Source organism: Loxodonta africana, chromosome 3 (assembly GCF_030014295.1).
Source record: "Loxodonta africana isolate mLoxAfr1 chromosome 3, mLoxAfr1.hap2, whole genome shotgun sequence".
NCBI lineage: Eukaryota > Metazoa > Chordata > Mammalia > Proboscidea > Elephantidae > Loxodonta > Loxodonta africana.
Window position 1 is genome coordinate 111,604,620 of NC_087344.1, and position 26,688 is coordinate 111,631,307.

The 26,688-nt window shown below is 38.6% G+C and overlaps 1 protein-coding gene across 2 annotated transcripts in view; it reads right to left on the reverse strand.

The window, feature by feature from the left end:
• Nucleotides 1-26,308, reverse strand: part of ANKRD13C (ankyrin repeat domain 13C) — an 88,710-nt gene extending 62,402 nt beyond the window's left edge. The window contains exon 1 of one of the 2 annotated variants that reach the window (XM_064282126.1): nucleotides 25,419-26,308. In XM_064282126.1, the coding sequence (XP_064138196.1) occupies nucleotides 25,419-25,866 (448 nt within the window). In that variant the 5' untranslated portion in view covers nucleotides 25,867-26,308. The remainder of the gene's footprint in view (nucleotides 1-25,418) is intronic. The other variant, XM_003411235.4, reaches the window with a different exon arrangement.
• Between the last annotated feature and the right edge of the window lie 380 nt (nucleotides 26,309-26,688).

Below are 26,688 nucleotides of genomic sequence, written 5' to 3' on the forward strand. Positions count from 1 at the left end.
AAAAATTAAATTAGTAGGTGTAAGAAAAAAAATTTTTTAAGTGGTTTCAACTCCTTCAGAAATTTCACTGGCAGGTTTTAAGTAAAGTTAACGTGACTGCAAAATGCACCACTTACATGGCAAATTCTAAATTACAGGATGCCATGGTTTCTAAGCACAATGTATCCCATTCCTTTCCCCTCCCCTCAAAAATGGGCACTCATTTTGCTTTTGGAATTTCTCCTCCAAACAGATTTCAAAGGTTCTTTTTGTTGCTTATTTCTCTACTATAAATTGTTGATTCAACTATGGATTAAGCCTTGGGGGTAGAAATCAATGAAACTCAATCCCAGCCCTGAAGTTATTCAGAAGCCTTCTGTTAGAGACTGACACAGAAATAAAGTTATAATTATCACTTGTTAGAATAGAAAGTGGTACAGCATAGTGGTGCACAGAGCATAGGGCTCCTAATTTTGCCTGAGGGGACAGAGTTAAATATTGAAGGATGGACCACACTGAAATGAGTCTGGCAAAATAAGTGAGGAATTTGTAAGTGAGCAAAGCAACACTGATTTGCATCCAAATGTGAGGGTGGTGGTGGGTGAGGCGGGGTGGCGGAGGGACAATTCCAAAATCACATTCAAACGTAAGAAGTATTATATTTGGGAAGCCTCCCCTCCTCCCCACAAAAAAGAAATTTTTCATTAAGCATTTGTCAAAACTCAAAGAACTGTACAACACAAAAAGTGAACTCTAATGTAAGTATTTGCCAAAATCCATAGAACATACGACAAAGACAGAGAACACTAATGTAAACTATGGACTTTAGTTAATAATAGTATAAATATTGTTTCATCAATTGCAACAAATACACCACAAGAATACAAGATGTTAATAGGAGAAATGACACGGAGGGAGAAAGATATACGGGAACTCTAGGGAGAAGGATATATGGGAACTCTATACTTTCTGGCAAACCTAAAACTGCTCTAAAATATAAAGTCTGTTTTTTATAAATGTTATGATTATTGGGGGTAAAAAAGCTTGTAGAAGAATGGTAAATAATGAAATTGGAAAGATGTGCAAAAGCAAATTAAACAGGACTTGTAGGCTATGCTATAGAGTTTGGACTCTAACCTATAGTTGATATTCTAGAATGACTAATTTCATTTCAGAATACCTCAAGTCACACTTATAGCGTACCACCACCACCACCCAGTGCCCTCGATTCCAACTCATAGTGATCCTATGGGACAGAGTAGAACTGCCCCATAGAGTTTCCAAGGAGCACCTGGCAGATTCAAACCGCCAACCCTTTGGTTAGCAACCATAGCACTTAACCACTACGCCACCAGCGTGTCCACTTATAGCCTAAAAGCCTTTAAACTATAAAAGAAAACAAACTTATAAAAATATTTGAAAACAAGTTATTGAAAAAATGCAAGCTATATATACACTAATTTTCAGGTTAGAAATATTAGTATGTCACCACATCAACATTCCTGGCCAATAAAATAATCTTAACAAGAGATCATAAGCAGGCTACAATAAGACCTGATTACATTTACTAAGAAACCTGTATTTCATCTACTCAAATCTCTTAACTTGACAAAACCTACCAAGATGATTAAGATACACATACACACATACTTTACTCAATAAATGCAAAATGGAATGGGGATTGTTGCAAAGCCAGTAAAATACTATTTTGAGCAAAAATTACAAGACAAATAAACAGATGAAATTTAAATTCCCTCTAAGAATAATTTTACAAAAAAAAAAAAATCTAGGTTACAGTAAATCTTTTGAGCTTAACTATTCGGAACAAAAAAGCCAGACAGATTTGGGGATATAATCTCACATTATGTTTTTCAGAAATAGAATTCAAAATTTGTAAGTACAAATTTCTATTAGTGACTTGACAAATGATAACTGCTAATCCTATGGTTTTGGGATATATACACATATCCACAGTTTTCAGATTTCAGAATTCTTCCAGTTGAGATATGAAAACCACTACAATACACATTGTTGATAATCATACTTTAAAAAACCATATCTAAATGTTTCTACTTCATCTACCTGGCAGAAAAGTTTTTCCCATGATATTTAAGAAGCGAGCCTCAATAGTTGCCAAGTTATTGGTACAAGATATTTTCCAAAAAGACAATCTTTGGTCCTCCCAAAATTTCAGAACCTTTCGTGATCTAGCTGTCTCTTCAAAATTCTATGCCATAATGCTAATAAAACTTACATGGATAAGTATAAAAATGACAAAGCAGACTTAAAAAGTACTTTGGTTTTAGAAAAGCATTGTAGATAGCTAGTTTAATATGGAATATGCAATAAAGAAAAGTATTTTTCACTGCAGATATCTTCATATACAAAGATAGTAAAACTGATTTCCTCCTTGTCCCATGCTGAAATCACACACCTATCTCGTAAAGACACTAAAGAAAAATCCTGGGTGGGGGAAAAAAAAAACTCTATGTCAGCTATTTTCTTTAAAAAAAAAAAAAAAAAAACCTGTAGGGTGACTCTCAATTGAATTTACTGCATAAAGAATTCTTGGTAAGACACAATTTTTCTACTATTGACCAATATTATGCTCAGTTCAAACATTAAATGAAAATGCTTATGACGAACTTTAAACTTTGAATAATGAGTTAAGAATTAACCGACTCTCAGTCATACAATGACATCATACTAGGAACCATCTGTGGGTCAGCTTATTAATAAACTGCTCAGTGTCTTCGAAGCCTTCACCATAATATTAAGGTTAAAAAAAAAATGGATAAGTATCAATACCCAATTTTAACTGGTCTAGAATAAAGTCTTCTCCCTGTTCAAAATATTGAACTAAGCTTCATAACTTTTAGATAAGTTTAGATTCACCTTCTATGACAGCATATCCCATTACAATTTACCAAGATCAAAAAGTAGTCATAAAAAGTAAACTTGTTGAAGACTAATGTCAGAAACCAATCGATGCCTTTACTTTAGGACATCATTCTTAATTTCCATTGCCTCTGTCCTAGTTTAAGTTCCCATCATCTCCTACCTGAATATCTATCGCAACATCTTTCTAATCGTCTCCCTGCCTCCAGTCATGCCCCCATTTCAATCTCCTATCTAAAGCTACTGGAATAATCATTTTAAAATAAAAACTTAAACATGTTGCAACTCTTTTAAAAGATTAGAAACTCTCCATAGCCTTAAAGATATTTTTTCTTCAACATGGTATAAAAAGTTCTTGATGATGAGCCCTTACCTTCCTTTCCTCTCTTATTTCCTGCCTCTTCCTACCTCTCATAACATGTTCCTGTCAAGTCAATTCAACCCCTAGCGACCCTACAGAACAGAGCAGAACTGCCCCATAGGCAAGGAGCAGCTTGTGGATTCAAACTGCCGACCTTTTGGTGAGCAGCCAAGCTCTTAACCACTGCGCCACCAGGGCTCTTATACTGACTCTAAAAATTAAATTCCCCAATAAGTCAGGTTCTCATGATTTTACACATACTGTTAACCCTACCTAAATGTTTAGTCGCCATCTGCTCAGTATCATCAACATTCACTTTTCAGGGCTCAAATTAAACATCGCCTTCTCTCTGAAGTCCTCCTTGGCCTGTCCTAGGGCAATCAGATGCCCCATTCTTTGCTCCCAAAGTCCTCTATTTCCGTCTATTTATTGCGGCACTTTTCAGACTAAACTGTAGTTGTAATTTTATGCATAAACAATTGCCTCCTTCATTAATATTAAACTCAAGATGACAAGTTACATATTTTGTTCATCTATGAATACCAAATGCTTCATATACAGCATCTGTCAAAAGACAGTCAATAAGCATTTATGAAGGAAGAATGAGAAAAAAACTCTCATTTTAAGACTCATCATATTAAACGATCTGAACAATAATTACATAAACCTGATAATTAAATGCAACAGGAATTCTCTTAGACAAAAGTTACAAACTCAATTGCTTCACAAGTTAGGTCATGGAAGTGGGATGGTTTTCATGTTATTTTTCCATGATGTTTATAAGACTGCACTAGTAAAACCATCTAGTCCTGAACTTTCCACTGACAAAATTTTTTATTATGTATTCACTGCCTTTAATAATTATGAGTATTTATATTTTCTAATTCCTTTTTGTGTTCATTTTGACAAATTATATTTTTCTAATATTCTCTCCATTTCATCTAAAATTTCAAACTTATTTGCATACATTTTGTTCACAATATCCTTTTACAATTTATTAATGACATAAACATTTGTACTAGTATCCTGTTTTTCATTCCTGACTGGTCGTATCTTTCCTTTTTCTCTTATCAGAGGTTTACTGGTCTTTTCAAAGAACAAAGTTTTGGCTTTGCTGCTCTCTGTTTCATAATTCAATAATTTCTGCTCTTTAATTATATCCTTCCTTCTACTTTTGAGTAAAATAAAGTTAAAAAAGCAAACAAACCCTATAGGACACAGAAAACCCATCAAAACTCACTGCCATTGGTTCCATCGCATAGAGACCCTACAAGACAAAGTAGAACTGCCTCATAGGGTTTCCAAGGAATGCCTGGGGGATTTGAACTGCAGACCTTTTGGTTAGCAGCTGTAGGTCTTAACCACTACACCACCAGGGTTTCCCATCGGGTTGCTAAGAGTTGGAATTGACTTGATGGCAATGGGTTTGGCTTGATTTTGGTTTAGGTAAAAGTTTCAGTGCAAATTTCAATTTCCTCATTCAAAAATTTATACACAAATTGTTTTGTGACATTGGTTGTAATCCCCGCAGTGTGTCAGCACTCTCCCTCTTTCTCTTTCCACTCTGGTTCCCCCGTGTCCATTCATCCAGTTTACCAGTTCCTTCCTGCTTCTCGTCTTTGCATTTGGGCAGGTGTTGCCCATTTGGTTTTGGATACTTGATTGAACTAAGAAGCATGTTCCTCACATATACATTATTGTTTCTTTTATAGGGTTTTTAGTGACCCTATAGGACAGGGAAACGGTGGTGGTGTAGTGGTTAAGTGCTACGGCTGCTAACCAAAGGGACAGCAATTCGAATCCACCAGGTGCTCCTTAGAAACTCTATGGGGCAGTTCTACTCTGTCCTATAGGGTCGCCATGAGTCGGAATCGACTCGATGGCACTGGGTTTTTTTTGTTTTTTTTTTTTTTGGTATAGGACACAGTAGAACTGGCCCATAGGGTTTCCAAGGAGCTGCTGGTGAATTCAAACTGCTGACCTTTTAGTTAGCAGCTGAGCTCTTAAGCACATCACCATCAAGGCTCCAACTTTCATCTAAAGCACAATAAAATTAAAAAGAAATCAAAGGACATATTGCATAGAGCAAATCTGCTGCAAAAGACCTCTTTAAAGTATTAAAAAGCAAAGATGTCACACTGAGGACTAACCTGTGCCTGACTCAGGTCACAGTATTTTCAATTGCCTCATACACATGCAAAAGCTGGACAATGAACAAGGAAGACCAAAGAAGAATTCATGCATTTGAATTATGGTGCTGGTGAAGAATAGTGAATATACCACGTACTAATGGAAGAATGAACAAATTTGTACTGGAAGAAGTACGGCCAGAATGCTCCTTAAAAGCAAGCCATAGTGAGACTTTGTCTCACTTACTTTGGACATGTTATCAGGAGGGACCAGTCCTTGGAGAAGGACATCATGCTTGGTAAGGCAGAGGGTCGGCGAAAAAGAGGAAGACCCTTAAGGGGACAGACTGACACAGCAGCCGCAACAATGGGCTCAAACATAGCAATGACCATGAGGATGGTGCACAACGAGCAGTGTCCCGCTCTGTTGTACACAGGGTCAATATGAGTCAGAACCAACTCAATGGCACCTAACAACCACAACAACTTTCAATTTTTCTGTACCATTTTAGGTGCACATAGTTTGGATGTTTTTCCATACAGTACGACAATATTTGTCTTTTAACTGGAGCATTCATTTCTCAAGGAAAAAAAGAAAAAACTCATTACCATCAAGTCAATTCCCACTCACTGCAACCAGACAGGACAGAGTAGAACTGCCTCACAGGGTTTCCAAGGAGCAGCTAGTGGATTTGAACTTCTGATCTTTTGGTTAGTAGCCAAACTCCTAATCATTGTGCCACCAGGGCTCTGCATTTATTCCAGTTCCATTTAACGTACTTACCAATGTATTGGGGTTTAACCCCACCATCCTGTTTTGTTTGTTATAATTTTTCTGTCCTATGTTCCTTTTCTCACCTTTCTTACATTCTTCTAGATTATTTTTATCATTTCATTTGTTTTTTCATCTGTTAGATGGAAGATACCGAATCTTTTAGTGGTCACCCAAGAGCTGCGCTGTCTAACATGGTAGTTACATATTGTTAGTGAGCATATGAAACATGGCTAGTCCAAATTGAGATGTGCTGTAAGTAGGATTGAGGGCTTAGTATGAAAATAATGTAAAATATCTCATTAATAACGTTTTATATTGATTACATGTTGAAATGGTGTTTTGATATGTTAGGTTAAATGAAATACATTATTAAAATTAATTTCACCCATTTCTTTTCACTTTTTATGTAGCTATTAGAAAATTTTAAATTACATATGTGGCTTGCATTATGTTTCTATTATACAGAGCTATTCTAGAATTTACAACACACGTCCATGATTTATTAAAGTTTAATGTTAACTGGTATTTTACCCCTCCTCCCGGAGCAATGCAACACCTTAGAACACTAAATTTATTCCCTCCATCCAGGCTTACATGCTATAGTTATCTTGTCCCAATAAGCTTTTACTTTTGTCTTATAGAGTCAATAATTCATTTAGGTTTGCCCACCATTTTTGATGTTCTACATCTCTAACCTTCAGAATCATTTTCCTTCTACCTGAAGCACATTATTTAATATTTCTTTTAGTGCAAGTCTGTTAACTAATAAATTTTCTCAGGTTTTTGTTTGTAAATGTCTATCTCAACTTCAATCTTGAAGTGTATTTGCACTGGATATATAAATTCTTGGTTGGCTATTTTCTTGAGCATTCTAGATGGTCTATGGTTTCCTTTGTTTCTGTTGAGAAGTCAGCAATAGTTCTATCTTGATCCATTTGAAAGTAATGTGACTTTTGTTTCTGGCTGCTTTTTAGATTTTCTTTTTAACTTTTTCAGTCAGTTCACTCCAATGTGGATTCCTTTTTAAAATTCTGCTTGGGTTGGACTTTTTGAATCTCTGAATTAGTGTCTTTCGACAATTTTGGAAAATTCTCAGCAATTATCTCTTCAAATACTGCTTTATCACCCATTCTCTCTCTTCTCTCCTGGGGTTTAATTAATGTAGAACTTCTCTTACCCTCTCTCCCTTTTATTTTCTTTGTTGGCTTTGTTTTAATTCCTTTCTGTATCATTCACTATAACTATTTTCTTCTGACCTATCTCCTAGATCGTAAGTTCTGTCATCTGCAGGGTCTAAACTGCAAAGCCCATTTACTTAGTTATTGTATTTTTCCTTTTGAGATTTTCTATTTAGTTGTTTTTCCAATCTGCAATTTCAATTTTTTCAATTCCAGTTTTCTGCTAAAATATTAAATTACCCCCCAAATCATAGTATACATGAGCTTTTAAGTCTTTGTCTAGTAAGTATAATAAATAAAGCCCTAGTGGGCCCATTTTCTCTTGTTTCTCCCTGGTTCTCATTCATGTTGCCCAGTTTCCACATGAGGCTGTCCATTAATTAACTCTTTGTATAAAAATTTTGATGCCTAAGAAATAAATCCCTCAGAATTTTTCTTTTTTTTTTTGCCATGTATCTGGTGTACTAGACTCCAGGATCACCTAATCTAGGGATTTATATTGCTTCTGGACCTCACAAATGACTCAGAGCTACACTACTGTATATACCAGAGATGATTTACTTCTATTCACCCGTATTCCTAAGACTCAGCCCTTCAAGGTTCTAGCCCAAAGAGCAGTGTGTTTACCAGATTTCCCACACCTAGGAGGCCCTGATCTCCATCTTTTATCCTCTTAGCTCTGTAAGGCTATCAAAAGTGCTGCCTCTCTATGAAAACATTCTGCATCCCACTTTGAAATGTGGCGTCTGGGGTCTTAAATGCTAGCAAGCAGCCATCTAAGATGCAGCAATTGGTCTCAACCCACCTGGAGCAAAGGAGAATGAAGAACACCAAGGTCACATGATAACTATGAGCCCAAGAGACAGAAAGGGCCACATGAACCAGAGACCTACATCATCCTGAGACCAGAAAAACTAGTTGGTGCCCGGCCACAATCGATGACTGCCCGGACAGGGAGCACAATAGAGAACCCCTGAGGCAGCAGGAGATCAGTGGGATGCAGACCCCAAATTCTCATAAAAAGACCATACTTAATGGTCTGACTGTGACTAGAGGAATCCCGGCGGGCATGGTCCCCAAACCTTCTGTTGGCACAGGACAGGAACCATTCCCGAAGACAACTCATCAGACATGAAAGGGACTGGACAGTGGGTAGGAGAGAGATGCTGATGAAGAGTGAGCTAATTATATCAGGTGGACACTTGAGACTGTGTTGGCATCTCTTGTCTGGAGGGGGGATGGGAGGATAGAGAGAGTTGGAAGCTGGCAAAATTGTCACGAAAGGAGAGACTGGAAGGGCTGACTCATTAGGGGGAGAGCAAGTGGGAGTATGGAGTAAGATGTATATAAACTTATATGTGACAGACTGACTTGATTTGTAAATGTTCACTTGAAGCTCAATAAAAGTTAATAAAAAAAAAAAAAGTGCTGCCTCAGCGACTTCTGGGTTGGCAAAAGCTACTAGAACAAAAAAAAAAAAAAAAGGCTAGGTTCACATCTTTGAAGTATCATCTTCTGCCAGATCTTGGCCCAGGAATTCCTTCCTACCTTGTCAGCTCTCCAAAGCCTTAAATAAAAAAATTTTATTCCTGTTCTCTACTAAGTAAGACCGATCCTAATGATTTAGAGTCCACCATCACTGAAGGCAGAAATCTTAATTAATTTTGTTAACTTTTCTCCATATCTGTAATATTTTGCTTTCTATTTCTTGATTCTGTTATCCCGTGCATAAAGATGTGATAACTTCGTAAGTATTAATGATCATACCTATTACCAAAATTATTCTTAGCATATTTAAATCATTTTTGCCTTAAATTCAATTTTATCAGTCATTAGTCCTGCCATTCCATCACTGACTCAGGAATGAAATTTTCATTTTACTTTTTACCATTCTGCTTCAGGTTTATCCATGAAAGTCCTGTCCAGTTATTATTTTTGGCCATGTGCATTTTTTCCCTACTCCTTTCTCTTAGTAACAAAACCCATACCTGGAGTACAGGAACAAAGGTGGACACATGACTCAAACTCAGCCATTTGATACCTGACCACAAGATCATTTCAGGGAAGGGCACAATTCCCCATCCCTCCCACCCCCACCCCCACCCCCACCCCCGCCCCGACAAAAGACCCGAAACCCTGGTGGCATGGTGGTTAACAGCTAGGCCTGCTAACCAAGAGGTCAGCAGTTCGAATCCGCCAGGTGCTCCTTGGAAACTCTATGGGGCAGTTCTACTCTGTCCTATGGGGTCACTATGAGTCGGAATCCACTCAACGGCAGTGGGTTTGGTTTGGTTTTGGAGAAAGGACCTTCTTTGCATTTTTTTGGACGGGGGAGTACTTAAGGTGGGAACCCTGGTGGCACAGTTGTTAAGAGCTACGGCTGCTAACCAAAAGTCGGCAATAGGAATCCATCAGCCACTCCCTGGAAACCCTATGGGCAGTTCTACTCTGTCCTATCAGGTCGCTGTAAATTGGAATCGCCTTGACGACAACAGGGTATTTTTTTTGTTGTTAAGCTGGTAAGGACCACTGTGCTCTTGCCACTGGAATCCCAGTGCCCCAAAGTTTTGAGTATGGTGCTCTATGTTCTCTATCACATAGGCCAGTGGTACCCAATCAGCCCAATTTTGTCCCCCAGGGGATATTTGGCAATGTCTGGAGACATTTTTGGTTATCACAGCTGGGGGGTGGGAAACGCTCCCTAAATCTAGCAAGTAGAGGGCAGCGATGCTGCTAAACACTCTACAATGCACAGGGCAGCTTGCCACAACAAAGTTAACCAGCCCGAAATGTCAAGTGGCAAGTCTGAAAAACTCTGGCATACTCTGCCCAGCTGCAGTAAGAACAAATAAAGCTCTCCATAACAGCTGAGCTGAGAGATTGTGACAAAGTCCTGACCACACTATAGGAGCTCCAAGTACAATCACAGCCAATACTGGCTCCTACCCTACTCTTTCCAGTCATATGAATCAATAAACACTTTTGGGCTTAAGCTAGTTTACAATGAGTTTCTATTACTTATAACTGTAAAAGTTCTTACTAATACAATACAGGAATATAAAGCTTTATCTGCCATTATCATACTTTGGAGGATTCACATTTTTTAAGTGCTTTTGCTTTTTCTTTCTAGTCTTTCTTATTTGGATTATTTTTTTATCTTACACAAAAATACAGAATGTAGGTGTATTTTAAATTCTATTTGTAGCAAATTAATACTTTGTAAAAAACATTTATAAACCCATATTTATCAAAGTAAAAAAAAAAGGAAATACTTTTGATTCTTCGTTTGCAAAAAGAAGTCAGTGCTATTATTTTCTCCTGTATAACTCACACTTCTGTGTCACCAATTTTATCAGTAGTTAAAAATCCTGACCTCTAAGAAATGTCTTTAACCAGACTTAATGGACTGACTGAGACTAGAGAGACCCTGGAGGTTCTGTTAGCCCAAGACTGGAACCATTCCTGAAGCCAACTCTTCAGACAGGGGTCAGACTGAACTGTAAGGCAGAAAACGATACTGGTGAGGAGTGAGCTTCTTCGCTCAAGTAGACACATGAGACTATGAGGGCAGCTCCTGTCTGGAGGTGAGATGAGAAGGCAGGGAGGGACAGGAGCTGGTTCAATGGACACAGGGAACACAGGGTGGAGAGGAGCAGTGCGCTGTCACGTTAGGGGGAGAGCAGCTAGGGTTACATAGCAAGGTGTGTAAAAGTTTTTGTATGAGAGGCTGACTTAATTTGTAAATTTTCACTGAAAGCACAATTGAAAAAAAAAAGTGTAGGCTGTCTTTCAAAATTTGAGGCAAAAAATTTTTTTGAAAATTTGCTCCAAAGATTATAACCATATTTGCTATGATTATTAGATTTATCGCTGGTATATTTAACTAGTTTTCATGTTCACTATCAGCCCTTTTGTGTCACAACTTCTCCTTTCTTGGGTTATTTATTTTAAATTCATCTCTTACAATATGGGGGGATACTTTGAATAATATTTTTCAGGAAGGCTACTTGAAAAATTGGTAAGGAGCCCTAGTGGTCCAGTAGTTAAGCATTCTGCTGATCAAAAGGTCAGCTGTCAGAACCACCAGTCGCTCCATGGGGGAAAAATGTGGCAGTCTGCTTCCATAAAGATTACAGCCTCAGAAACCCTATGGGGCAGTACTACTCTATCCTATAGGGTCATTATAACTCAGAATCAAAACAAAGGGACACACAACCACCCTTCGGTGGTGCAAATGGCTAGCATGCTCAGCTGGCAACAAAAAGGTTAGAAGTTAGAGTCAATCCAGCGGTGTCTCAGAAGAATGCCTAGCAACCTACTTCCGAAAAACCAGTTCTTCTCTGACATTACAGGAGATCATCGTAAGTCAGAATCAACTCCAGGGTAGTTGGTGTATTTTCTGAGGCTTTGTATTTTCCAGAACATCACTATTGCTTTCACATATGAATACTTGCCTAGAAAGAATTTTTTTTTTCTAAATTTACTTTCTTGTTGTTGAGAATATACACAGCAAAACATACATCGATTCAATAGTTTTACATGTACAATTTGGTGACACATTGATTACATTCTTCAAGTTGTGTAACCATTCTCACCCTCCTTTTCTAAGACGTTCCTCCCCCATTACACAACCTCACTAACTCCTAAGGTTCCTGTCTATTGAGTTGCTGTCTTCAATTTGATCCTATATCATTCTTAAAAGAGCATAATGATCAAGGGCAGACATTTTTTAGAAGTTAAGCTAACTATTATTAGGTTTAAAGACGACTTCAGGGGATATTTTTGGTTTAAGGGTTAATCTCAGGACAAGAGTTTCAGGAGTTTATCCACCCTCATCGGCTCCAAAAAGTCTGGAGTGGATGAGAATTTGTAATTCTGTTGCGTGTTTTCCCTCTTTTGATGAGGATTCTTCTATGGAATCTTTTATCAAAATGTTCAGTAACTGCAGCCAGGCACCATCCAGTTCTTCTGGTCTCATGGCAAAGGAGGCAGTTGTTCACTGAGGCAATTAGCCACACATTCCATATCGTCCTCCTATTCCTGGTTCTCATTATTTCTCTATTGCTCCAGGAGAAGAGACCAACTGCTGTGCCCTGCATGGCTGCTTGCATGCTTCTAAGACTCCAGGCACTACACAATGAACTAGGAGGTAAAACAAAAGAACCAAACAGGCTAGCAGGCTAATTAACTGAGATGTCCCATGAAACCATGACCCTAAACCTCCAAACCAAGGAACCAAATCCCCTAAGGTATTTGACTGCACATAAGCAGCCTCAACATTTTTTTTCTTTTTGTCATTGTTGTAAATGAATCTCTCACACAACTTTTGCCAATCAACTTTTTACAAGTGTTCAACTTATTGACAGCAATTACAATAATCGGCTATGCAACGCTATGCTTAATGGGATTCTTCCATCACTTTAATTCCCCTTTTCTCACTCCCTCCTACCCCTGGTAACCACTAATAAACTTTGGTCTCTATACATTTGCATTTTCTTGTCATTTTATGTAAGTGAAATCATTCAGTACTTGGCTTTTTGTGACTGACTTATTCCATTCAGCATGTCTTCAAGCTCCATCCATATTGTAACATGTCTCAAGACTTCATTTCTCCAACTGGCTGAGTGGTATTCCATTGTATGCATGTACCACCTTTTGTTTACCCATGCATCTGCTGATAAGCATTCAGGTTGTTTCCACTTTTTGGCTATTGTGAATACTGCTACAAGGAATACTGGTCTACAAGACTCTTTTTGAATCTCTGCCTTCAAGTCTTATCAGTATATAACTAAGAGTGGAATTGCTGGGTCATATGATAGTTCTATTTTTAGTTTTATGTATACCAAAATTCTAATGATACCAATAAATAAGGCCAAAGGAAAGAGTAAATTTGCTGTAGAACATGAACTTGCTCGTGCCATCTGTTTTTCATGTTAGAAGCTTTCTCATTCTCTAATTCAGGGACCTACATACAACATTAAGTTTTATTAGAACACAGCCACTCTCATTCATTTATGTATTGTTTATGGCTGCTTATACACAAAAGATGGTATGGCCTGCAAGCCTAAAATAATTACAATCATGCCCTTTAATAAAATGTTGCAGATCCATGCCCTAACGAGTAAGGGTTTCATGTTGTATTATCTTGCCTTGAGGGCAGAACACCTGTCAGTCATCAATATACTTTCTATATATAATTACACTGCCTTACTATTATTAAAAATGTTCATAATCTAGTTTACTTAACTCTAGCATATTATAGTACTTCAACATAAAGTTAGAAAAGAGTTTGTAGGCTCTGTTATTTCTCTTCCATCTTACCATTCATTTTCACTCATAGATATTATGCTAGGCATAGTGCTAAACCAAAACCCCTTGCCGTCAAGTCAATTCTGACTCACAGCAACCCTATAAAACAGAGCAGCACTGCCCTATAGATTTTCCAAAATTATAATTCTTACAGAAGCAGACTACCACATCATTCCCCCCACGGAGTGGCTGGTGGGTTCAAACCACCAACCTTTTGGTTAGCAGCCAAATGCTTAACCACTGGACCACCACCAGGGCTTCTTACCACATGGAGCTTTCCTGAAAAATATTATTCAAAGTATCTCCCATGTCATAAGAGATGAATTTAACCCAGGAAAGAAGCTATGACACAAAAGGGCTGATAGTGAACATGGAAACTAGTTAAATATGCCAGAGATAAATCCAATAATCATAACAAATATGGTTATAATCTTTAGAGCAGATTTTCAAAAGCCAATTTTTTTGCCTCAAATTTTGAAAAAGATTTCTTATATAAAGACATTTCTTAGAAAGAGGTCAAGACTTTTAACCACTGATTAAACTGATGAAACAGAAATGCAGGTATACAGGAGAAATAAAAGCACGAGCTTCCTTTTGCAAAAGAAGATTCAAAAGTTTATTTTTTTTACTTCAATTGATAAATATGGGTTTGATTGATAAATAACAGGATGTGGGTTTGAAGTGCCGAACTTTCAGTTCACAGCCAAGCACTTAACCATTGCGCCACCAGGGATCCTTACCCTGCATTATTTTAGTCTATTTAGGGAAAAAAAAAAGTTGTCATCAAGTCGATTCTGACAATTCCATGTGTCCGAGTAGAACTGTATTCCACACTGTTTTCAACGTCTGAAATCTTATGGAAGTAGACTGTCAGGCCTTTCTTCTGAGGCGTTGCTGAGTGAATTCAAACCACGAACCTTTCAGTTAATCATACCGTATATTTGTTTGTTTACTATGTCTACCTGCCATTAAAACATAAGCTCCATGAGAGCAGGGACTTGGTCCATCTTGTTCACTGCTATAATGCAGCACCTAAAACAGTGTCTATCACATATTACGAGCTCGGTAAATATCTGTTAAACAAACGAATGAATGAAAAAAGAAAATAAAGCTATAGAAAACCAGAAGAACAATGCCAAAATTTGTTTTTACTTCCCAGAAACCATTTCACCCAAGGACAATGCAGGTCTCCACATGATACCCTGTGAGAGCCAGCCAAAAGATACATATGCATAAGAGGATATGCACCACATCATGAACGGTTTTACAGAACTCAGTGCAGTGCTGAGTAAGAGAGAACATGCATTAACAAGTCTGATAGATATCTACAGCCAAGAATTCAAATGCATTGATCACTAGCAGATTAAAAGTGACTTACAGGAAAGTCAACTAAATCTAACCCTAACCCTAAACCTAACTACCTAACAGAGATAGTATGAGTTCAAGCATCAGATAAAACCTTAATCAAAGTCCTGTCTAAACCTCAGCAGCAAGAATGGCTGGAAGGTACTTAATACGAAAGGTGAGAGCAAGATATTAATACTCTTAGCATTACTGTATCACCCTTCAAGGTTAATAAAATATTTTCAACTTCACTCTCCTATGAGACCATAACGTCCCAAGAGGTAGGTGTTAGTATATCTACTTATTTCAGACTCATCTGTCAGTTTGTCATACTGTGGTGGTCTTGCATGTTGCTGTGATGCTGGAAGCTATGCCACAAGTACTTCAAATGCCATCAGGGTCACGGATGGCAGACACATTTCAGTGGAGCTTCCAGACTAATAGTAGGAAGAAGGACAGGGCAATCTACTTCTGAAAAAACTGGCCAGTGAAAACCTTATGAAGAGCAGTGGAACACTGCCTGATACAATGCCAGAAGATGAGCCCCTCAGATTGGTAGGCACTCAAAACTAGGGAAGAGCTGTCTCTTCAGAGTAGAGTTGACCTTAATGACGTGGATGGAACCAAGCCTTTGGGACCTTCATTTGCTGATGTGGCAGGACTCAAAATGAGAAGTTAAAAACTGTAAACATGCATTAATAATCAGAACATGGAATGAACAAAGTATGAACCTAGGAAAACTGAAGCCATCAAAAATGAAATGCAATGAATAAAGATCGATATCCTAGGTATTAGTGAGCCGAAATGGACTGATACTGGCCATTCTGAATCAGACAATCATATGGTGTACTATGCAGAGAATAACAAATATAAGAGTAATGGCGTCACAGACGACATCAAAAAGATAGTTCCAAGATGTCTCCTGACGTACAACGCTGTCAGTGATAGAATAATTCCCATACACCTACTAGGAAGACCAGTTAATAAAACTATTATTCAAATTTACATACCAACTGCTAACGTGAAAAATTAAGAAACTGAAGATTTTTTACCAACTTCTGCAGTCTGAAATTAATAAAACATGCAATCAAGATGCACTGATAATCACTGGTGATTGGAATGCAAAAGTTGGAAACAAGAAGGATAAATAATTGGAAAATATGGCCCTGGTGATAGAAATGATGCTTGAGATCGGATGACAGAATTTTGCAAGACCAATGACTTCTGCGTTGCAAATACCTTTTTCAACAACATAAATGGAGACTATACACATGGATCTTGCTGGATGGAGTACACAGGAATCGAATCAACTGTCTCCGTGGAAAGAGGCGATGAGAAGCTCAATATCATCAGTCAGAACAAAGCTAGGGGCTGACTGCAGAACAGACAATTAATTACTCATTTGCAAATTCAAGTGAAGCAGAAGAAAATTAAAACATGTCCACAAGAGCCTGAGTATATTCCAGCTCAATTTAGAAACCATCTCAAGACAGATATGATGCAGTGAACATTAATGATCAAAGAGATGTGGGATGACATCAAGGAAATCATACATGAAGGAAGTAAAATGTTCTTAAAAAGACAGGAAGGAAAGAAAATGCCCAAATGGATGCCAGAAGAGACTTGAAAATTGCTCTTGAATGCAGAGTAGCGAAAGTAAATGGAAGAAATGATGAGATAAAAGAGCTGAACAGAAAATTTCAAAGAGGCCTCGAGAAGACAAAGTATTATAATGAAATGTGCAAAGACCTGGAGTCAGAAAACCAAAAGGGAAGAACACACTCAGCACGTCTCAGGCTGAAAGAATTGAAGAAACACTTCAAGCCTCCAGTTGCAATACCGGAGGATTCTATAGGCAAAATACTGAATGACGCAAGAGACATCAAAAGATGGAAGGAATGCAGAGTCAGTATCAAAAAGAACTGGTTGACGTTCAACCATTTCAGGAGGTAGCATGTGATCAAGGACCAGTGGTACTGAAGGAAGAAGTCCAAGCTGCACTGAAGCCACTGGCAAAAAACAAGGCTCTAACTGAATACCAATTAAGATATTTCAACAAACAGATACAACGCCAGAAGCACTCACTCATCTATGCCAAGAAATGCGGAAGACAGCTATCTGGCCAACCAACTGGAAGAGATCCATGTCTGTATCCATTCCAACAGAATGCAGAAGTTACTGAGCAATATCATTTATATCACACACAAATACAATGTTACTGAGGATAATTCAAAAACAGCTGCAGCAGTACATCAACAGGGAACTGCAGCAAATTCAAGCTGGATTCAGAAGAAGACATGGAACAAGGGATATCACTGCTGATGTCAGAAGGATCTTGGCTGAAAGCAGAGAATACCAGAAAGATGTTTACCTGTGTTTTACTGGCTATGCAAACACATTTGACTGTGCAGACCATCAGAATTTATGGATAACATTTGGAAGAATGGTAATTCCGGAACACTTAATTGTGTTCATGAGGAACCTGTACACAGACCAAGAGGCAGTCTTTCAAACAGAATAAAAGGATACTGTGTGGTTTAAAATCGGGAAAGATGTGTGTCAGGGTTGTATCCTTTCACCAGACTTAGTCTGTGTGCTGAGAAGACAATCTGAGAAGCTAAACTATGTGAAGAAGAATGTGGTTTCAGAATTGGAGGAAGACTCATTAACAACCTGCAATACGCAGATGACACAACCTTGCTTGCTAAAAGCAAAGAGGACTTGAAGCATTTATTGATGAAGAGCAAGGACTACAGCCGTCAGTATGAATTACACCTCAACATACAGAAAACAAAAATCCTCACAACTGGACCAATAAGCAGTATCATGATAAACGGAAAAAAATATTAAAGTTGTCAAGGATTTCATTTTACTTGGATCCACAATCAACGCCCATTGCAGTAGCAGTCAAGAAATCAAACAATGCATTGCACTGGGCAAACCTGCTGCAAAAGACCTCTTCAAAGTGTTAGAAATAAAGTCGTCACTTTGAAGACTCAGGTGCACCTGCCCCAAGCCACGGTGTTTTCAGTTACCTCATATGCACACAAAAACTGGACAATAAATAAGGAAAACCTAAGAAGAATCGATGCCTTTGAATTACGGTGTTAGTGAAGGATACTGAATATACCACGGACTGCCAGAAGAACTAATAAATCTGTCTCCGAAGAAGTACAGTCCGAATGCTCCTTAGAAGTGAGGATGGCAAGATTTTGTCTCGCATACTTTGGACATGTTATCTATCAGAAGGGAGTATTCCCTAAAGAAGGACATCTTGCTCGGTAAAGTAGAGGGTCAGGGAGAAAAAGAAAGACCCTCAAGGGGACAGACTGACAGTGGCTGCAACAATGGGCTCAAATATAGCAACAATTATGAGGAAGAGGCTGGACCAGGCAGTGTTTTGTTCTGTTCTATCGTACATAGGGTTGCTATGAGTCAGAAGCAACTCGAAGGCACCTAACAACATGGTGTCAAGCTCAGATCTCATTCCAAACACAGAAATGGCATTTTAGTTTTGCAGATGATCTTTGGGATTGCAACAAGAATAACAGGCTCAACAGAAGAAATTCAACAGTTAAACTTCACGTATCCTGATAAATAAAAACCAATCATAATCCTCAAGCAGAAAAACAACCTTTTCCCATCTTCCTACCACATTTTACACACTTCAGTCTTGCTTTAAAACTGATCTCCCATCAAAAACAAAAACTGATCTCCCATCTCTCCTCATTTGCTCATCTTACGAATAGGAACATGTTTATCTGCCCTGCTCTCATCCCAGTTTTCAAGAGCACTTATTTTCTATGACCCAAAGCATCTTTACAACCACACTGTATTAATGTGGAGTGCCCATGACTTCAGAATGATATTAACTTGGGGCAGCCATACTGCCTAAAACTCAATTCTCAAATGAGTCCTTCAAAATTATACTGCCTAAAGATGTCCAGGGCTCACCATCATCAGTAACTACCCTTTTCTCCTGCCTTTCTGCCAAAGTTGGTAAGTCAGAATTCCTACTCCAATTTTAGCTCAATGCAGGAAAGAGGAGAAGAGGACCTCCTTCTTCTTATGAGGCAGTTCTGTCAATGTTTTTACATCTCAATATTATAATAGTGGGTCAAGTTCTATAGTGTTAATAACTATTTGTTTTTCTCATATTTTCAAGAGCACTTATTTTCTATGACCCAAAGCATCTTTACAACCACACTGTATTAATGTGGAGTGCCCATGACTTCAGAATGATATTAACTTGGGGCAGCCATACTGCCTAAAACTCAATTCTCAAATGAGTCCTTCAAAATTATACTGCCTAAAGATGTCCAGGGCTCACCATCATCAGTAACTACCCTTTTCTCCTGCCTTTCTGCCAAAGTTGGTAAGTCAGAATTCCTACTCCAATTTTAGCTCAATGCAGGAAAGAGGAGAAGAGGACCTCCTTCTTCTTATGAGGCAGTTCTGTCAATGTTTTTACATCTCAATATTATAATAGTGGGTCAAGTTCTATAGTGTTAATAACTATGCCATCCAGAAACACAGCCACTTAACCTAAGGACAGTCCTACTCGGTTGGAGATGCACATGGAGCAAAAAAGAAGCAAGGAAGATCTCATTCATATAGTCATAAAGATCAACTGAATCAACCCTGGTACATTCATGGAGTGAGATACCTTTCTCTGCCAGATCACCCAGCAAAGGTGCATAACACATGTTAGTGGATTATCTTGGGCCTCTAGATACCCCTTTTTTCCTAAGGGAAACTAAAGTCTACCTTTCAAAAACAAAGTACTGAAAGATGACAAAATATGAGAAAAACAAATATAAAACTACTAGTGTTCTTCTAAAGGCTAACCATCATTTCAACTCTCTCCTGGCTAAAACTGTTCAATGGAGAATTAATTAAAAATTGTTTTTCCCATTCAGAGTTTAGCTTTATATCTGCCTCTTCTCAAACAGACCTATTATATATTATTCTTTTTAACAATTATCATGAAGATTTTAGTGACAAAACAGTGGGTAGAGAAAATAATATCAAAACTTAAAAGATTTATACTGAATAAGTCAAAATACTGTATGGTCACCAAACAGATAAACCTATTTCCTCAACTTTTAGATACACATTTTCAATCTTTTTGAAATTAAGTATGCCTTAAAATCTCTATCTAAAGAAACCTGCTAGCCACCAGGCACATATGTTACACATATTAACCATTTCACATCACTTCACTGAGTTATCTGCATTGCCAGGAATACCCTCCATTGAACTTAACTTAAATTTGAAATCTCTAATGATCATTTTAAGAAATAGGTTCAAGAAGTTTCAGTAAAAATGAAAAAATAACTGTGTATGTAGAAGATGGCTTGTTACATGCCTGGCAATATAATTGAAGGCAGTAGAAACTGCCGAATCTTTCCCAATAGGTCAGAAATTTTTCATATCTAAGAAAGACTGTTCTAGCAATTCACATATCAAGAAGGAGTATCATCACTCCAGTACCTAAACGCTTCTAACTAATGTCCAAAAGAAGCTTTTTAACTTCTAAGGGTATTTTACTTAATTAAGGAAAAAAATAAAAAGTTTTACAAATAGGAAATGCAGTAAAAACCAACAGCCTTCCGTGCACTTCATACTTAATCCTAAAGTAAAAATAAGTAGTATCAATTATTTAAAAAACGGCATGTCATCACGATGCCTAACCACCAATGGCAAAAGTGATTCATAAAAATATCTTTACGTAAGGACCAGACTTAATGATCTGACTGAGACTAGAAAGACACCGGAGGTCATGGTCTCTGGTAGCCCAGGACAGGAACCATTCCCAAAGCCAACTCTTCAGACAAGGATTGGACTGGACTATGGGATAGAAAATGATACTGGTGAAGAGTGAGCTTCCTGGATCAAGTAGACACATGACAGAGCAGCTCCTGTCTGGAGGGGAAATGAGAGGGAAGAGGGGGTCAGACGCTGGCCGCTGGCCGAATGGACACAAAAATAGAGAGTGGAGGGAAGGAGTGGGCTGTCTCATTAGGGGGAGAGCAACTAGGAGTATACAACAAGATGTACATAAATTTTTGTATGAGAGACTGACTTGATTAACTTTCAATTAAAACAATAAAAATTTTTTAAAAATCTTTACATGATGAATGTGAAAAAAAGATTTAGACTCAAATTTCAATTACTAAAGGGGAAAAAAAGGTAAGTAACTAAAGGTGTATTACAGATACAAAGCTTAATAAACCTGTGTGCATTTAATGTTATGTTCCCTTTTCTATACTCAAAGAAAATCGATGAAATAAATGATGAATCACAATCATTTGGCACACATGAACACAGTAAATACATGTGAGACCAGGCTGTTAATGTATTTAAACCACATTTCAGGAGGTGTGTTTGCACCCAGGATACAACACTTCTCAAAATAACTGATGGTTGAAAAAAAGGAATTCCTACTCATACAAGATTTTATTATAAAAGAAAAAACTCTGTCCTTGCTCCTATTCAACTGAAATCAGTAATGTGCAAACACATACACATATGCAAGTCTGTCAAGTCAGAGATCACCAAAAACCGAAAGAGCCAGTGATTAATAAATTCAATAGTAACCAGATTAGGATTCAGTAAACTCTCAAGGTAGGTAAAATGAAAGATCAAAATCCAACAAGATAAAATTTACTAAATATAAAGTCCTGTTTTGAAAAAACAGTTTAAAATAGGTTTAGAAAAATAAATGCAAAAAGGGATAGAACGGGAAGACAATCTACCATTTGAGAAAAAACATGAAAACATTAGCAGTGTCCTGCACTGTTGTATTAAATGGGTAAACTTTAGAAAATGAAGATAGTGTCCTTGTTGTCTATGCTTACTAGGCTACTATATAGCTTGAGCCCTAGGGTTAGTTCTGGGCACCATCCAACAAAGCAAAGAACTGACAAGAATTTTACTAAAAGGAGAAAATTAAGATTTTCATATTCTTATTTATTTAACACACTTATATAGCATTTACTATGCTCTCCAAAACATCCTAAACATTTTATAAACCATGTCATATGAAGAATGGATACAGAAGTTAGGAATGTTTAATTTGAAGGTAAGAGGTACGTGATAGCTCTTGTCAAATATCTAAAGGGTTACTGTGCGGACAACACAGCCCACTTATTCATGCCACTACATAAAACAGAAATGGAACAAAACAGAGTGTGAGATTTGGGGTCTACAGAAAACTGATAGCTGTGCAAGGACAGAATCTCTCTACAAGGCTAATGTATGGACTGATAAGAAAAATGCATAAAACAACCTTGTTTTCTGTAAACCACAACATTCATACATTACTAGAACTGATGCCTTACAATACAGTAGATCCTCATCAGCAGAAATATTTACAAAGAGGTTGATCATGGGCTTTGGAGTCCTAGCCATTATTCAATTCCTAGCTTTGTCACTTATATTAAGTATACAACTTTAGCAAACTTTCTTTGTGTCTCTGGGCTCTACTTTCTTTGTCTTTAATGAAGATTAAAGCACCTGCTTTGCAGGGTTGCTGCGAGCATTACATGGGATAATCTATGTAACTACTTATCATAACGCTGACACAGTCAATAAATTGTATCTATAACGATACCTCATGGGAAAAGGATGTGGCAATCTGCTTCTGTAAGATTACAGCCTTGGAAACCCTATGAGGCAGTTCTGGTCTGTCCTATAGAGTTGCTATTAGTCAGAATCGACTTAAAAGCAATGTTTTTGTTTTTTTGGAAAAATGATATTCCATCATGCTGTGGAAAGAATTTCTACAGTGAATACAAAACTATGTGATATGATGTGGTATGACTATACGGCAGTTGTGAACCTTTTTGAGTATATAATTTTGCTAAGAACCTATCAAGTTACAATAATCCAAATATAATACGTAATCTGTTTTTGTCTGGGTGATTTAAAAATATGTGTCTTTTGTAATTTGAACGGAAAAATATCCTAAAAATCTAAAGAAAACATCCAGGTTAGTAAAATATGAAGAGTGAAAGCAATATAATGTAATGGGGAAAATATGAAGCAATAGGGGAAAAAACCAAAGCAAATCCACTGCTGTCAAGCTGACTCTGACTCATAGTAACCCTACAGGACACAGCAGACCTGCCCCATCGGATTTCCAAGGCTGTAAATCTTTATAGAAGCAGACTGCCGCATCCTTCTCCCACAAGCAGCTGGTGGGTTTGAACCACAGAACTTTTGGTTAGCAGCCGAGTGCTTTAACCACTGTGTCACCAGGGCTCCTATGGAGGAAAAACCAAAAAACCAAACCCACTGCCATCAAGTCGATTCCAAGTCATAGCGATCCTGTAGAACTGCCCCACTGGGTTTCCTAGGAGCTGGCTGGTAGGTTTGAAATGCTGACCTGTTTGGTTAGCAGCCAAACTCTTAACCACTGTGCCACCAAGGCTCCTACAGGGGACAAGAGGGGCCTAAAGAAGCAGCACCTGCAACAGAAACTATTCTTCACAGGAGACTTCAGTGTAGGAGATGAGAACGTACACTGAGGGGGAAACTCCAATTACACTTTCCACAGGTATGTGAACCACCGGGTACATTTATCAGAAGTATCGGCAATATTAAGTGCAGCTAATTTTTTTTTTTTAAGTACAATGTAAACATTTGGTATATCAGAGTCGTTTAAATACATAAATTTCAGAGAACTAAGAATATTTAAGACTCTGATTACACTGAACAGAATTTCTTCTTTAACACATGTAGTCCATGGATTAACAAATATGAAAAGCACCTTCTGTGATCAGCCAAGAAAATCAGTTCTAAACTATCTTCCTATTAGTACTTTGTCAGTCATACGCACTTTTCTCCTCTTTTAAAGAGAGTTACTCTCAAAAGGAGCATTTTGTCTGTTTTCAGGAATATTTCAAGGTAATATAACTCTATATTTTAAAGGCAATGGTCATAAAATAAAATATATAGCTACTATGCAGACAAAATTGAAAAACTTCCTAATAATAGACTAATAACTGTAGGCTACAACCCACATCCTACTAACGACTGCTTCTCAAAGGTTAGAATACAATTACCATCAATAAATGTTATCCTTATTATGACAAAAGTAAATGATGAAACAAATAAAAAGCAGATGAAAAATTGTGTGGAGCTTTGAGGAACTTTTTGGGGAATAGTGATAAATGACAGGTATTACAATTATCACAATACTGTAAATTCAGAAAACAAGGCAGTTATTAAGTAACCAATAAGAACCTTACTCAATTCCTAAATATCAATTTGTGTCCTAATTTTTTATAAGAAAAACCTAGAATCAAAAGGAATTAAGGGAGCTTATTTTTTTTTTTTTTATTCCATAGGCAAGTATTTCAATCAATGTCTTACATCATTTTGAGCACAGGGTTTTAAAAGAATGTATACAATAATTTTTGGGTATACAATAATTATGTTAAAAAGCACAGCTATCAACAATATCTGCCAACTACTCAGTTTAACATGGCCTATTAAATATTGAAAATAAGTCGTATGTTCAAATTAGTTTTCATTAATAAGTTTACTGTTGCTTAAAAGTCAACCTGATCACATGTTATTAGAATCAGAGAAACGGGGGAAAAACTCAGCTGTTATATTAAGACAAAACAAAAAGTAGAAACACAGTCCTTCAATAACAACTGATACTATACCTTGTCACATAAACTATGATGAAGTTACTATTTTTAGTCATAGTCATCAAGACATTACTACTAGCCAATTAACTACCCAAAACAGGCAAAAAAAACTCAAAACTCTACTTCAACAAAAATTTAGCTACTCAGAAATCATTTAGTTGTCCTAGATATCAAACACCAACAAATTTCTATTGTGTGGCTTTCAGAAATTGAAGCATCCTATAATTCATCTTAAATGAAAATTGCAGGCACTTGTATCGAACTAAGTTTCCTGCAAGCAAAGGAACAGACAACCTGATGGCAAGCGGAAATCACAACCAGTTGCAGTCAGGTTGGGATCTGAGCGTGAGTAATAAAGGGAAGAGGGCAATGTATGTATTCAAAATTAAACATTCCTGGGTGGGAGGAGGAAGATGAAAAGAAACACTTCCATAAACAAAGGAAGAAGGCTAGGTTGGGTAAGAGAAAACCTAAAATTTCTTACAGTCGAGAATCAGCACACTGAAAGCCTGTCTCAAAGATAAAACAGCTGCTCACAGGAAACTTTCAAGTGGACAAGAAAGAAAACATTCCTTTGCACCCACGGGAATCAACTCCCCCCGCAACCCCCGGCCCCAACCAATAAACACGCTATTATTGAATTGGTGAAGATCCGGCATTTGGCCCGAATCATGAACAAAGTGAAGGAAAGAAGGGTCTGTTGGAGGGAAACCTAGGATACCAGAGGCGTGGGTGGGCAAACACTAGGCTGGAGGAAGAGGTGGAGAGGGGCGAGCTCCTCACCGTGATTATCTTTCTGCCCGATATTGTGAGTGCGGATGAGAGAGGACAACCTCCTCACATCCCCCTTGAAGACGCACTCGTGCACCGGGTAGTGTGCGGCACAACTACCTCCATCTGCGACGACAGCAATGGGATGGGTGCCCGCTAGAGCAGCCGGGGACTGGGAGGTGGTAGTCACGGAGGACTTGTGCAGTGGCAAAGCCGGGGCGCCGGGGGGATTGGAGGAGGCCGGAGCTGCCTTCAGCTGTAGCCGGTGGTGATGGTTACTGAAGATCTTATGACAGGCTTTGCCGCCCTTGCCGCTCCCGCCTGTGCCAATCCTGCCTCCCGTAAAGGTGCCGCCGAGGGCAGCCGCCGCTTCTTCATCCCCGGGCTCTAAAAGGTCCCCCTCCTCTTCTTTGCTGGGCTTGTGGTCCCTCCGCAATGAGCGGATCTTCTCCCCGGTCATTGCCTCCGCCAGGGGCAGGGGGAGTATCCGGGAGGCTCACCGCCGGAGACCGAGCTGGCGCTGCGGCGGCACAAGACGATTAGAGCGGCGGCCAGGAGCCTCCAGCGCAGCATGAACTCCCAGAGCGTCCCCTAGCCCGGGACAAACGCATCTCCCAGAGGAAGAAGAGCAGGCTCTCGCCTAGGCACGAAGGGAGGCGCGCTCGCTGGAGGGAGCTAGAGCTTCAAGTGCCCACGACACCAGGATCCCAGTTCCTGCAGCCGCCACCACCACCTCTACCTCACTCCGAAAAACAGGCGACCGCCATCTTCTCCAAGCTCCTCTCGCGAGAGTTCCCTCGGGAGTGAAGAGGGAAGAAACACCGCGATAAGTGAGTTTCCGGGCTCCCCACTCTCGCTCCTTCTATTCCCAGAGAGTAACTGAGTGCTGGTGCCTACTAGACAGCTAGCTTCCGCTCGCAGCTGGAGTCTGCATTTCAGACGACTGTTTAAGGACGGAGACCCAACCCTCCCTGTGTATGCGTTTGTGGTGGGCGGACTGAAACCTCAGGCTGCGTTGGAGATATTCGGTGCACGTTATAAACAATGACTTAAACCCTGTGTCCCCTGGGCCTCCCAGTGCAGAATGACGCCAGTGCACGCAGGATGTGTTGTCACTGAGGGACACGGGACACTCATTCAATAAATATTTACTAAGCATCTACTTCGTGCCATATGCTGAGCCAGTAGATTTATAAAAACCACCCCTGATTCCAAGGAGTCAGTAGAGAAGACAAACAATTGGGTACAATATTTAACTTTGCAACGAATGAAATGGATACAG